This window comes from Papio anubis, chromosome 1 (assembly GCF_008728515.1).
Source record: "Papio anubis isolate 15944 chromosome 1, Panubis1.0, whole genome shotgun sequence".
In the NCBI taxonomy this organism is placed as follows: domain Eukaryota; kingdom Metazoa; phylum Chordata; class Mammalia; order Primates; family Cercopithecidae; genus Papio; species Papio anubis.
In genome coordinates, this window is record NC_044976.1 from 112,009,415 (window position 1) to 112,024,929 (window position 15,515).

General features: G+C 38.6%; 1 protein-coding gene across 2 annotated transcripts in view; it reads left to right on the plus strand.

Annotated features, from left to right (window-relative positions):
- The window catches only part of MAGI3 (membrane associated guanylate kinase, WW and PDZ domain containing 3), a 299,415-nt gene extending 285,841 nt beyond the window's left edge, over window positions 1-13,574 (plus strand). The window contains exons 18-22 of one of the 2 annotated variants that reach the window (XM_017945961.1): window positions 292-418; window positions 991-1,134; window positions 8,890-9,028; window positions 9,895-9,985; window positions 10,576-12,282. In XM_017945961.1, the coding sequence (XP_017801450.1) occupies window positions 292-418; window positions 991-1,134; window positions 8,890-9,028; window positions 9,895-9,944 (460 nt within the window). In that variant the 3' untranslated portion in view covers window positions 9,945-9,985; window positions 10,576-12,282. Of the gene's footprint in view, window positions 1-291; window positions 419-990; window positions 1,135-8,889; window positions 9,029-9,894; window positions 9,986-10,575 lie in introns of both variants that reach the window. The other variant, XM_003892411.4, reaches the window with a different exon arrangement.
- The last annotated feature ends 1,941 nt before the right edge of the window (window positions 13,575-15,515 follow it).

Here is a 15,515-nt window from a genome sequence, read left to right on the forward strand (position 1 = left end):
CAGCTTAACTGCCCTCTGGTGTAGTTATTTGGTTGCAGTTTCCTTTGATATAAACTGCTCTGAGATGTCCTTAAAAAAATTGGGGATATTGACAGACTTCAAGATATGTTGGAATTAATGGCCAGGTTTCTCCTAGCGCCCCTCTGATTTTAGATATAGTCTGTCTTCACAGTGGTTTGTCAGAGGGAAAAATGGCAAGGTTGAGCTTTTAAAAGAAAAGAAATTAATCTGCCTTTAGACTGCTTTTCATTTTCTCAGGTCAGAGAGTGACTTGATTTCTCTCTCTTGTAGAAGTGGCCTAGAAGGTGAAATTGGAAAAGATGTCTCCACTTCTTACAGACATTCTTGGTCAGACCACAAGCATCTTGCACAGCCTGACACCGCAGTAATTTCAGTTGTAGGCAGTCGGCACCATCAGGTAAACAAACACTCCCCCAGACGGGGAGTGATATTTTGAGTTGCCATTCCACTGGCATTGGTGAATTTTTATTACAAATCAGTTCAGATAAATTTGTTTGCAAAACTAATAATTCTCAAAGACCTGCCATGTGTTTGGCATTCTGCTGGCATCCACAGGAGACTGTCAGGTGTGAAAGAAAAGTTTCCCCTATAGCAAGAGAATTTTGAACCCTTGGTTAAGTACTTAGCAGTAAATAGTATTTTATATAATCAAATTAGGGTTTTTTGTTTGTTGTTTGTTTTTCAGGAAAATTAGTCAAATGCTACTTAAAGGAAGCACTTTCCAAAATTCTGTTCTCTGTTCCATTGCACATTGACCAACTAGAAAGGACATGTAACCTTCAGATTAGTTTAGGCCACATTTATAAAAATTAAGGAGCCCTTTAACGAAAACCTACATTCCTTCTTTACAATATAGAAATGCACATTGAGAGTATAAATCATTTCCCCTAGCTATAGAAGTAATCTTTCTTCAAAATGTAAATAAACAGTCCATGAGAACTTGCTTTTCTTATACTTCTTTCTCTCTAGAGCCTTGGTTGTTACCCAGTAGAGCTGGAGAGAGGCCCCCGGGGCTTTGGATTCAGCCTCCGAGGGGGGAAGGAGTACAACATGGGGCTGTTCATCCTTCGTCTTGCTGAAGATGGTCCTGCCATCAAAGATGGCAGAATTCATGTGAGTTGGTTTCTGTCTGTAACCTTAGGTTCAGGCTCTAGACTAGAAACTTCAAAAGATATTAATAATTGATTTAAAGGGATGCAGGAACCTCCTACATCTAAAAAGCAGGATTTGTCGTCACTGATACCTCAAAAAGGCAAGTGCTTGTCATTTTGCTTTTCTAATGCCCTGATGATTTCATTTCTTCTCTTCAGTGTGCTAAACTGTATTACAGTTATGCTACTTTGCCTTCTTGACCTTGGTCAATAAGAAAATTCATTTCTTATTCACATAGTCAACATCTGAGGGTAAATGAATTAATAAATACACTTTTCATCTTAATAAGAGTCTTGAGAAAGCAAGGATCAAATAGAATCTTTAACTTCTTCCAGGAAACAATAGGTCCAGGATTTTTACCCCCCTCTTAGCTACCTGGAGAGGTAACTAGAGGCTGAAAAGCGTGGCTCTCAATACTTCTTACTGTTTAAAGGACTAGAATTCACATCAGTAGTATTCCATCACAGATGTTCTCACTCTGAAACACTGTGACTTCATATAGGGCATTGCAGACCAAGTTGTTTCTAGATCTGCATAAGATAGTTTTTCCCTCTTCTCTGGTTGTTAATTAAAGAAGAATCTTATGTGGAAGACATTTGCTGCCAGGCATCGTGGCTCACGCCTGTAATCCCAGCACTTTGGGAGGCCGAGGCGGGCAAATCACCTGAGGTTGGGAGTTCAAGACCAGCCTGACCAACATGGAGAAACCCTGTCTCTACTAAAGATACAAAAATTAGCCAGCTGTGATGGCACATGCCTGTAATCCCAGCTACTCGGGAGGCTGAGGCAGGAGAATCGCTTGAACCCAGGAGGCGGAGGTTGCAGTGAGCCAAGATCATGCCATTGCACTCCAGCCTGGGCAGCAAGAGCAAAACTCCATCTAAAAAAAAAAAAAAAAAAAAAAAGACATTTGCTGTCCTTGATTTAAAAAAAAAATAGTTAATTCACTGGTATTCAGTTAGGTGATACACTAAAAATTTTTAATTCTAGATACCCTTCCCCCTGCTAACTCAAATAAAGTTTGGATTTCCTTTCTCTGCCACCAGTAAGCATTAGGGAAAAGGAACTTTTTTTTTTTTAACTTTAAGTAATTCAGTGAGAAAGGCAAATGACCCTGGTAATTATTACCTGGTATATTCTAGTGATGATTAGAAAAGGTGCTTCTGGGTGATTTTGCAGTTTTGCATTTTTCATTTCACTCCCATTACTCATTTCAGAAACACATACTGAGTGTTTGCATTACCCAAAGCCTTGTGCGCGCTACTGAATTAGCTGGGAGAGACAGTGACCCAAAACAAATAAGATACTATCCTCCCTCAGAATGACCAGACACATGCACAAGTTCAAAGGGGTGAATAGAGAAGATTTCACAGAATAGGTGGCATTGACTGACAGGTGCACAGGATTTCAATAGGGAGAAATTGAGGAGAGAAAACATTCCAGGCTGAATAAATGAGCAATGGGGTAAAACTAAGGAAGTATAAGTCATGTACAGGGAACTTCAAATGGTTGAGTTTACTTAGATTTTATTTAGAAAATACGTAGAGGAACAGAGGAGATGAGAATATAAAAGCATATGGGTCACAGGCATAAAAGTCCTAGACAGTGGGAAGCCACGGAAGGCTTTTTAGCCAGGAATTTCCCCTCGGAGCAGTCTGCTGATAAAAATCTGTTAGTGGTGTGCAGGATGGATGAAGGAATCCAGGTAGCTGTAATTTATGCATACAGTGGCAGTGGTGGGAGTATAACTTGGTAACGCTTTGGATGGAAGATAAGAGATGCCTATGAGTTCAACTGTCAGTGAAGAAAAGACCAGACTAGATGACCAACAAGATCCTTTAAATGAGGGATGAAGGAAAAGGAAGAGTAAAGGATGACTCAGAAGCCTCGCCCCATCTGTACTACGAAAACCATTAGGGAGGCCAAGGGGAGAAAGGATATGGCAAAGACTGATGGTGTAGTCAGTTTGAGTCATGTTGCGGTGAAGGGAACAGCTAGTAGAGCAGGTGTAAATGTTCAGCAGGCAATTACTACTAGTGGTGGAAGCCCAGATTGTGACATTACTGAGAAGTGATGATGGAAACCTTTGTGGTAGATAAGATCACTAAAGAAGAATATTTAGAGAGTAGTGAGCCAAGGGCAGAGCTCTGAGCAAGGCGTGTAGTTGGATAAGATAAAGGAAATGGGAAGGCAGAGCATGCAGAGCCACAGAGCCAAAGCTGCAGTGTTTATGACAAGGAGGGACTGATGGCCAAATGCTGTTAGTACAGCTTGTCAGGAACTCAGGAACTCCTGGATCTACTTTCTGGTAGAGACAGTTTCATATGGTGACACGAACATGGGTTTGGAAATCAGACAGGACAAGAATCTTCTCCTAACCTGAGTTTCCTCATCTGCAAAATGCAGAACTATATGTAAAATAACATGGTCCAAGTAAACTTCTTAAAGTCTTAATAAGAACATCCTGAGACACTGTTTACAGAGCATGGCATATTTATTCCTGGTTTTCTTGGTCCTTTCCCCTCCCCTCCCCTCCTATCTTCTCTCTCTCTCTTTTCTCTCTGTCTCTCTCTCACACACAACCTCTTCAGTTACTTTACATCTGTGTTTTTAACACTTCCATTGTATATATTGTCACCAAAATCCTAATTACGTGATAAATTAGGATAACATTGTTTTAAATGTTGGTTCCAAATATAACCCTCAGATCCACTAATGTCAGTAAACAAAAGGCAAACAGGCCTTAAAGCAGATAAAGTCTAGTTCTAAACATGTCATTCTTAGCCAGGAGTGGTGGCACGTGCTTGTAATCCCAGCTACTTGGGAGGCTGAGGTGGGAGGGTCACTTGAGCCCAGGAGTTCAAGACCAGTCTGGGCAATACAGCAAAACATCCTCAGTTAAAAAATGACAACATGACATGCTTTATGAATGAGCAGAAACTTTAGAATCTAATGATGAAATCAGCTTTTATTTCAAGAATAAACTCTGAAAAACAAACGCAAATAAGCAATTAACTGTTAGACCCTAGTGTGCTCTAACCTGTAAGAAAATGTCAGCTTTTCAGAGAAGTCACTTTTTGGGCTGTTAAGTTATCAAAATCTTGACTTGATAAAGCTCATGAGGGCTTTGCATATAACTAGTGCTCAATAATATGTTATTGATGACAACTTTCTCTGGTGGCCACTGTCCAAATGATAAGAGTTTATCTCCAGCTGACACTTGTACCACGGAGCTACCTGAGTGCCCCCTCTGCCTCCCCCGCTTGCCTCTCCTCTTCTCCCTTTATTAGGGTGACCACTGTGCTTTGTATCCTATACCTCTTACTCTGTATTTCCAGCACCTGATACAGTGCCTTGACTATTCACACCAGATGCTCCATAGGTATTTGTTGAAAGACTAAAATGGATGGATCATTCTAGATACTGAGAGAATTACTGTGTTTTTTTTGTTTGTTTGTTTGTTTTTTAAGATCAGTTCCCAGCACGTATTACTGGGTGAACAGGAGTGGGGATATATGAAGTAATTAGCAACAATCTTAGTGTCATTAAGAAAACAAGAAAATGTTAACTTGTAACATAGATGGAAGGGTATTGAGAATCGTTGAGAGGTTTTTCCTTTCGGTCTGGTTAAAATTTAGAGAGGAGGGAGAAAAAAGTGTTCTGGGATAAGGAACTGAGAAATAGCTGAATGGAAAAGGTTCATATTAGCAAAGTGTCAAACTTAAATATTTAACATAGAACAGAATCAGATTTAGAAAATATTAAGAGTTTGCTGTCTTTGAGGCAATATGTGTTTTCCTACACGTGTGTTTTTACTTACATTAGTTTTATAGTCTCTCAGAAACTCTGAAATAGGTGACATTATCCCCACTTACAGATTTAAAACTGAGGCTCAAGGAGACCTAGTCACTTGCAGAGATCACTCAGCCTGTGAAGGCCACAGTGTGACCCAGGTGTGATCCTGGTCCGTCATCCTCGAAGCTCGGTCCGTGTCCTTTCCGCTATGTCAGGTCTTGGCTTGTGTCCAGTTTGGATTGGATTTCATTGAGAGGCAGATAGTTTCTTAACAGGTTGTGAGATAATATAAGCCATGTGGTAGAAATATTTTGTCATTTTAATACATTTGTAGTGGATGTTGTTTTTAAAACGACAAGACTGCCTAAAAAGATAGTGATTTGTTTAAAAAAGGGAACATTCTTTTTGTCTATTCTTCCTACTTCTTTTCTTTTGGTTCTATTTTTTTCTCTCTCTTTTCTTTCCTCTCTCTCCTCTGTCCCCATAATTATTTTTCAATAATACAAAACCGAACTTAAATGTTTGTTCTATTTATCAAAAGATGTTTTCTCCAAATTATTTTTTATCACATTTTTAAAGTGACTCAAAATGTTAAAAGGATGTTTACTGGGTGAATTTACTTCTCTGAATTTCCCTCTCAGGAGAGTCTTTTGCATCTGTAGTTTTGTGTATGTAGGTCTCTGCAGAATTTCTCCTGCTCTGAGGGGCCTACCATAAATCTCAAAGCAATGGCTCCCCCTCTTTCCCCTCATTCAGTTTTAAAGTTAAACAGAAATGACACCTGGTGGCAAGTCTGTTCAATTACAAGTTTTGTTTTGTTTTGTTTTTTGTTTTTTTTGCAGTTTATTGCAGTAAAAGAATAAAGAGTGTTACAGGTTTGGAGAGCTTAAGCTAAAGAATGTGACTGAAATAAATTATAACCTCAAACACGTTTTACAAGATATACCCAAAGCAGTGTCCAAATACTATCCACTTTAATTTTCTTTAGTTATCAGCAGGATTATATATCTAGTGCTAATTTATTACCTACATTGCCTCATGAAAATGATTCTTCTTCCATCACTTATCAAGGGAAATCTAAGTACTGGCTTTTGTTTCACTTATATATTCTGGATAGTAAGGGGTTTCAAATTACTCTCCATCCTATTGTCTTACTTTGGTTTTATTAAGGTGTTTTCATCTTACATATTAAATCCATCAATCTTGTTTCTGATATCCTCCATTTCTTCAAGAGTAAGCCTCCCTTGTTTAAAATAAGTATGCAATAAGACCCTTAGTCTATTTCGTAGTTGACTTGAATTTTTTTTTGCATTGTATAGAATGGAGTACAGTCTACAGTTAAATCTTCATAATGATACACTTGAAAATAGCTTGAAAACTAATATTTGTACTTGGTATATAATCATGTTTTATCTTAAGTCCTCCCAGAAACCCACGAAGTAGGTACTAATATTATCCTCATTTAACAGATGAGGAAAATGAGACCACAACACTAGAAAGAGGTGGAGCACAAGATGGGAACCACGGCCTCCTGACCGCCTGTGCCGTGCTGTGTCTGTAGAAAGCGTTGACCCACTGACCTTTGTTAAATATTGAGTCCTTCTGTTTTGTTACTTCTGGATTGGCTTATTATTTTTTTTATTCTTTAGTCACCTTGCAGCTAGCTAGCTTCAACTCAAAGGAACTTCTGGATTGCTTTAGTAAGCTCTTACAAACATTTGAGTATTTGCTTTTAGGAATTTCAGTAATATGCCATTGTTTAATTTTTCTGTTTTGAAGCCAGTATCCTTCATTTACATGTCACCTTGAAATAGTTTTCAACTTTTTAAATAAATTCAGGGGGGTACATGTACAGGTTTTTACACAGGTATATTGCATGATTCTGAGGCTTAGAATATGAATGAGTTCCCATCTCCCAGGTAGTGGGCATAGTACCCAATAGGCAGTTTTTTAGCCCTTGACCCTCTCCTTCCCTCCCCCATCTTGTATTCCCGTGTCTGTTATTCTCATCTTTGTGTCCGTGTGTACTCAGTGTTTAGCTCCCACTTACAAGTGAGAACATGATGTGTTTGGTTTTCTGTTTCTGCATTAGTTTGCTTAGGATAATGGCCTCCAGCTCCATCCTTGTTGCTGCAAGGGGACATGATTTCGCTCTTTTTTTGGCTGCATAGTATTCTATGGTGTATATGTACCACATTTTCTTTATCCAATCTGGCATTCATCAACATGTGTTTGCTTGAAATAGATTTAAAATCAGAACCATCACTATTTTTAATTAGGTCTGTTCCAAAGTTATACTTGACTTTTACATATTTTCCCTTTTTCTTTTAAAGTAACTCAGACATTTCTAGTAAATCACAATGGTACTAAGGTAGATCTTATTCTGATCCCTAGTTTTATGTTTATTTTCCTAAGAAATGATTTTTTTATTTTTATTTTTTTGAGACAGAGTTTCGCTCATTGCCCAGACTGGAGTGCAATGGCGTGATCTCGGGTCACCACAACCTCCACCTCCCGGGTTCAAGTGATTCTCTTGCCTCAGCCTCCGGAGTAGCTGGGATTACAGGCATGCGCCACCACACCTGGCCAATTTTGTATTTTTAGTAGAGACAGGGTTTCTCCATGTTGGTGAGGCTGGTCTCAAACTCCCAACCTCAGGTGATCCGCCCGCCTCGGCCTCCCAAAGTGCTGGGATTACAGGTGTGAGCCACTGCCTCTGGCCCTGAGAAATGATTTTACACTAACATCACTAAGTTTAACATCACTGAGTTACTGGTTTTAAATAACTGTTCATATTAATCTATTCTCCAAGCTTAAATTTTTAAGAATTTTAATCTACAAAGATGTCATTTATTCAAATGCCTCATGCATGTGCAGGACATAGCAGCAGCTCAAAGGAATGAGCAGTTCTCCCTGGAGGCCAGAAAGGCTTCAAAGATAAGTAGCCCTCCGCCCAGGTTTTAGGAGATACATTTCGGATTCAGCTCAACTTTGAAAGTACCCTTCACATTCCGACATAACTCTGTAGTATCATTTGGATTGTTGTTTTTAAAATGCCTAACGTGTACCCAGTGCTCTCTTGTGTGAGAGTTGATAACAGGACAGATGGCAGCAACAGGAAGAGACAATGTCCAGGTTTACTTACGTATAAAAACCCTACACAAGAAGTGCTCAGGTTTACTTATGAAAATCCTACACAGGGCCGGGCATGGTGGCTCACGCCTGTAATCCCAGCACTTTGGGAGGCCAAGGCAGGTGGATCACGAGGTCAGGAGGTCGAGACTATCCTGGCTAACACGGTGAAACACCGTCTCTACTAAAAATACAAAAAATTAGCCGGGCGTGGTGGCCGCCGGCTGCATAGTCCCAGCTACTCCTGAGGCTGAGGCAGGAGAATGACGTGAACGCGAGAGGCGGAGCTTGCAGTGAGCCGAGATCGCACCACTGCACTTCAGCCCAGGCCACAGAATGAGACTCCCTCTCAAAAACAACAAAAAGAAAAAAAGAAAACCCTACACAGGAAAGTTTTATATGGCTATTAAAGATCTGGGCATCTTCAAATCAAGAACCAAATTCTAGAATTTGATTAACATTCTAAATTCGATTTTTATAAATTTAGAAAATTCCAAATCTGATTCTAGAATTTGATTCTTGACTTCAAGATGTCCAGATCTTAGTTACTAGCCATATAAAACTTTCCTGTGTAGGATTTTTTGTGAGTAAACCTGGACATTGCCGCTTCCTGTTGTTTGTTATCATCTGTCCTCTCATCAACTCTCGCAGGGCAGCACTGGGTACACGTTAGGTATTTTACAGACGAAAGAATCACTTAGCAAGGTTGAATGGCTCAAGAGCTGACAAAAGCAGAATTTACAAAGGATGCATAGTTTCATGTTGTTCCTGTGAATGTTCTCTGTCTAGGTTGGTGACCAGATTGTTGAAATCAATGGGGAACCTACACAAGGAATCACACATACTCGAGCAATTGAGCTCATTCAGGCTGGCGGAAATAAAGTTCTTCTTCTTTTGAGGCCAGGAACTGGCTTGATACCTGACCATGGTAAGTAAAGTAGCCCACTAGTAGCTGAAAAGTTGTATATTATGGAGGGGGGGGCAGAAGAAAAATGAATATATATTTGCAGAGGATAGATATTTTACTAGTTAATTCAGAGATGAATGCCGGAACCATGAAAAGCTAGTTACATAGCAGAGTTATCATAAATAGTATTAGAAAACAAGTGACTTAGGCAGGACTTTCGTTGGAATGGAATGTATTTTAAATTTAATCAGAAAAAACATAGTTGTTTTTGTAGAAAAATGTGCCTATAAAAAAAGTGTATTAGAGGCAAACAATTTAAATATCATAAAAAACATTTTAAATCTCTGCAAAATATCCCAGCTTTTCCCCTTACTTAGCTAATTACACATTACCAACCAATATTTTTATTTCTGTAAAGCAAGATAAGTTTATATTATAATGAATATGTAGCATGAAAACTTTAGGCTTTTCTGGTGACTCGGCAAAAACAAGTTGCTATCACCCTACCTGGAGACACGGAGCTGGACCTGAGACCATGTCTGTCTTGTATTAATGTTAAACTTCCTGGGTTTCCATTGCATGTTTTGAAATATCATGGTATTTGAAAGTCACTGTTTTTTGAGTGCACTATTCTAGAAATAAAGGCAGTACGACACCCACACAGTACTTGCCTCATCTAGCTCCCCACTCCCTGCCCTACCCAACCCCACCACTTTTGAGGGATAAGTGTAGACATAACCTCCTACAGTAGCCTTCCAGCTTATGATTCTCTGACTGTATTATCTTCCACCATCTGCTTGTAAATCATACGTTCCCAGTGACATCTTTGCTAACTGCACTGATTTTTTTTTTCACATAGTCCTAGGCTTTTTCTCTTCCCTCTTCAGGTTTGGCTCCTTCCGGTCTGTGCTCCTACGTGAAACCCGAGCAACATTAAGGCTTTCAGGGCTTTTCTTGGTCTTTCCTTAAAAAGACTTGGTAAATTTGCATGTCTTGTAAATCACTTTCTTCTTTTGTTTTCTTTTAAATTAAAAATGATGCTATTAAATACATCTATTTCTATCTTCTGCACTTTTCAGTCTCCTTTTGACATTAAATTTGACAGCTTAATGCAAGAAAATTATTTACAAATGCCCATGAGCCTCATTCTGGTTACCACAGTTTGGTTTCCTTTATTAATTAGTGATTTTGCCATATCCTAAACTATATCAATTCATAATAATTAGTGAGCTTCTTGGGCCAGGTAATTTGGTTCAACTTTATAACTTGTAAGTTCTAATTGGGCTTTACTAATAGAGAATTTACAGAACATATATTATCTCACTAATTATATGTAATTGGAAAAAAATGAATATTTTATGTATATAAACAACCTATCCTTTATGTATGAACAGATGTTTATACACATCTGCCTATATTTGTAGAGAGATATGTTGTAAACATACACAAACTGTATAAAATACAGGCTTTTTAAGCAGTTAGTACAATTCAAATGGCTGTCAAAGTTCAAACGTACTGTTCCTATTTGTAATTCTAAAAATAATGTTCCATTCAAATCACTTTTTTAGGTGATTGGGATATTAATAATCCTTCATCGTCAAATGTGATTTATGATGAACAGTCACCATTACCCCCATCTTCACATTCTGCTTCCATATTTGAAGAGTCTCACATGCCAGTAATTGAAGAATCTTTAATGAGAGTTCAGATATGTGAAAAGGCAGAAGAATTAAAGGACATTGTGCCTGAAAAGAAAAGCACTTTCAATGAAAATCAACCTGAGATAAAGCACCAGTCTCTTCTCCAGAAAAATGTGAGTAAGAGGGATCCACCCAGCAGTCATGGGCACAGTAACAAGAAAAATCTATTAAAAGTAGAAAATGGTGTTACACGAAGAGGTAGATCGGTTAGTCCCAAAAAGCCAGCCAGTCAACATTCAGAGGAACATTTGGATAAGATTTCTAGTCCTCTAAAAAATGACCCCAAAAGAAGACCCAGAGATCGATCCCTCAGCCCCAGCAAAGGGGAAAATAAAAGTTGCCAGGTCAGCACCAAGGCAGGTTCTGGACAAGATCAGTGCAGAAAAAGCAGAGGTCGGTCTGCCAGTCCAAAAAAGCAGCAAAAAATTGAAGGAAGCAAAGCTCCATCAAATGCTGAGGCCAACTTGTTAGAGGGTAAGGGTCGAAGAATAGCAGGCCATACAGGCAGTAATGCTGAGCAGATCCCAGATGGGAAGGAAAAATCAGACGCCATCAGGAAAGATGCAAAGCAGAATCAGGTGGAAAAAAGCAGAACAAGGTCTCCAGAGAAAAAAAGCAAAAGAATGGTTGAGAAATCTCTTCCATCCAAAAAGACTAATAAGACTACAAGTAAAGAAGTATCTGAAAATGAAAAAGGAAAGAAAGTAACCACAGGAGAAACAAGTTCTAGTAATGATAAAATAGCAGAAAATATCCAGCTATCAGAAAAGAGGCTGAAGCAAGAACCTGAAGAGAAGGTAGTTTCAAACAAAACAGAAGATCACAAAGGGAAAGAACTAGAGGCAGCTGACAAAAACAGAGAGACTGGAAGGTTCAAACCTGAAAGTAGTTCTCCAGTTAAGAAAACACCGATAACTCCAGGGCCCTGGAAGGTGCCAAGTGGAAATAAAGTCACAGGCACTATTGGTATGGCTGAGAAACGGCAGTAACCTTTAGTATAAAACAAAAACAAGTTGTAATCTTTTCTTACAGCAGCATTTTTCCAGAAAAAGCCTTTTTTTCCCCCAGATATTCTGAAACAGATAAGTACATGTTAATGTGAGCATCAAGTTACCTAGGCTGCATGAAGGGCCTTTAGGATTGCTAAGAACCAACTGTCCCCCTGGCCGGCTGCCCTCCCTCGCACTCAGGAAGGAGCTGCATCCACATGCTCATCTGACCCGCCCTGCTCAGGCTGCCCAGCTCATCTTCACGAGTGTCTGAACAAATGACATATGTTGATATTAACAGTGTGGTCACAACTCACTTTGTATTTGTGCCAAGTTATCTACTGTATCATGTCTGTTTTTATCCTTCTTGTTCAGCTATTTCCACAGTAATGAAAAAGTTAGGTTTGGCTTGGAAGTTGATGTTCTCAATAGCATGTTGCATGTTTACAGAGAGAAATATGTGAGTCCTTGCAGAAGACGAGACTGTTAACTCATCGTTAAAGATGGCAGTTGTCGTCTAACAGCTACTGATGATGTCCCACTTTAAAAATAAAACCCCCAAACATCACTACTTTAAGGAAAAAAATGTAGTCCAATACTGATGCTTTCTTACAGCTTTTTATTTTAATTTGGCTGGATAAGTTGTTTCAAATAACTGTTAAAAGATATTACTTACAATTGAATGTTCAAAATGAGAAAGTAAGCAATAGAGTTCATCTCTTGCTGTGTTATCCAACCTCGATGTATACTTACAGCATCTCAGGTCACGCTTTTTATTTCACTTATTTAATTATGAAACCATAAAGAAGCATGTGGAAATAGTGTTTATTGCTCTTTGAAGAAAAAACGCCAACTATTTCTGGATATTTTGGCTGTACCTACTACTAAAGTCATTAGTCTTTAATACATAATACATATTTGAAAAGTAAAATTATTATATAGATTATGTGAGGGACTTAATCATGAAACCAGTTTCACAGTCCAGGTACCAACTCTTCTGGTAGCAGGTGCACACGCTTGGGTGTTTAGAAACAACCTGTGTAGGGTGTGCTGCCCAGCAAGTGAGGACAAATGTGTAGACAGTACTTACTGGATCTTATTTAACTTTTAGCTACATTAACTTTCTTATTTAAAAACAAGAAAGGGAGACTAAACATCTGCTTAACTTGTACACATTTTCAGAATTCTTTTTAAAAGTCTAGTTAAAGATGTTTCTTAGAAGTTGGAGACTGTTAACTTCCATAAAATAGATCCAGGTTTTTCAGTTCCCTGAAGCAGCATTCGGTAGCATCTATATAAATCAAGGCACCTTCGGAGAATAGACTATTCCATGGAGTGTGTGAACACACTTGTTATGTCACCTGGGTTCATCCTGTTGTGAAGCACATTACGTCCAGGTCCTTCCCTCTGGGAGTCTGACTGTGAAACTCTTTAACCCAACAACTGTATTAGCCCCTGTAGATAAGACATGCTTCCCAGAGTGAGATTTTTGAAATCCCCTTTTCATCCAGAACTATATTTACCCACCTATTGTAACTATTCAAATAGAGCAAAATTAGGAGGCTTGATAAATGCTAAGAATTTAGTACCACAGAAATTATTTATTTCCCTGTAGTCCACAATTAGTGATAACAAATCCTATTTTTGTTAACTGTGACATAACTTTGATGTCATATGTTGTCCTATGTGGTTCTTCCTTTCTAAGTAACCTCTGTCCTGATTATATACTGACTTAGCAATGTGGCCTTGGAATGCTGAGCAAAATGTGGATGTACTGGTTGTAAATGTTTATATATTGTACAGTACCTTTATATATACACTTGAGGTTCTGATTAGAGAAAGATCTGTAAATTGCTCGTTATTTTTTATATAGATATTAAAAAAAAAAAAAAAAAAAAAAACAAGAGTTCCTGGCCTGCATTTCTGTGACTGTCACATTGGTTCAATGTTGCTTTCTACTGGTGGAGCAAGGTTCCATCATAGTCTGAGTCCGCAGACAGATTTTGTCCCTCCAAGTAACAAACATTCAAAGTCCTAAAATCAGGAAGATTCTTATAATAATGATTTTACCTGTATAGCTATACTTCTTTTATTTACACATAGAGTTTGAAATTGTTTAGAGTTGAATATCATTATACCCATTTTTCATCTTTCATTGTAAAGAAAATAGCTTTGGATAAATAATTTGCTACTAAAAATCCTTTCTTACACTGTTGGGGAGAGAAGAAAATTTCTTACTGGAAATTCAGCTACTAGACATTTATAATGGCTATAGTAACATAAGTCCAGTTACCACAAGGTCACAAAATTCCATTTCAGCAGACTAACGATCCACATTATCTTTAAAGGTCATTTATTTAGTTTTATACTTACTTTTAGAATAAAGCGTTTTGATTTAACTCGGTATGAAAAGTGCCTAAAACCTACTTCAAAACCATGGTAAATTTTATACTCTTAAGGTGAAATATAAATTCCCACCTACCATTGCAAGAACTCATACTAAAAGTAAACCCACGGCCGGGCACAGTGGCTCATGCCTGTAATCCCAACACTTTGGGAGGCCAATGCAGGTGGATCATTTGAGGTCAGGAGTTCGAGAGCAGCCTGGCCAACATGGCAAAACCCTGTCTCTACTAAAAATACAAAAATTAGCCGGGTGTGGTGGCGGGTGCCTGTAATCCCAGCTACTCAGGAGGCTGAGGCAGGAGAATTGTTTGAACCCAGGAGGCAGAGGTTGCAGTGAGGCAAGATCACACCACTGCACTCCAGCCTGGCTGACAGACGAGACTCCATCTCAAAAAACAACAACAACAACAAAAGTAAACCCAAACTTCTAGTTCCCAGACACCACAGTGAAGATGTGCCATAGCAGAGGCTGCGGAAACTGGCAGTAAAATCGTTTTGTTGTTTTAGTGAACATACTTCCTTACTGGTCACAACAGGGAGAAAAGCTTTGAGATACTATTACATTGTCTCACTAGTGAGATGAGAAGGCTAAGATCCTATGATATTGTCTTCTAGTTACATCAGTCTTGGACCAGGTAGCTTTTGAACAGGGTCAACTCTTATTTCAGAAGTCTTGGACCCAGAAAGGCACTTGGCTTTTTACTCAACATAAGAATACCTTGTTATTTCCCTTTTTAATAGCAAGATTTAAAAGAGAAGCAAATGTAATCATGTAGAAGCCAAATGCTTTTAAACATGTAGACAAAGAATTTTATGTTTAATATGTCCACTATTCAAAGAGTAAGGATTTAATAAGGCAAGGAGTATTCAGATTAAACTGTATAACAGTCTCACTAATGACTTCCAGGAAGCTGTATTTGACACTTAGTCCACAGTGGAGCTAAGGAACATTGATATAAATAAACTTGTTACAAAATGTGACATTTCAGTCTGGTAAGAGAAATACATCAGAGCAACTTATTACATCATCATGGCATGCTCCAAGGCCTAAAAACTATTTGTGCTTTGAAACAACAATGTTTATTTATTCAGGTGGCTCTTTTCTGGTTCTATTAGAGTTTATCGGGAATATGATGACTTGTTTAAAGCATGTCATTATTACATGGAATCTATAATTTTTGCTTTTAGTTAGCTGAATTACAACATTGATAGGCAAGTAGCCTTAAGAATTATAAAGCCAGACATGGTAGTATACACCTGTAGTCTAAACTACTCAGGAGGCTGAGCTGGGAGGATCACTTGAGCCCAGGAGTTTGAGTCCAGGCTGGATGACACAGTGAGACCCCATCTCAAAAATTTTTTTTTTCCCTTGAGATGGGGTCTCACTCTGCCACCCAGGCTGGAGTGCAGTGG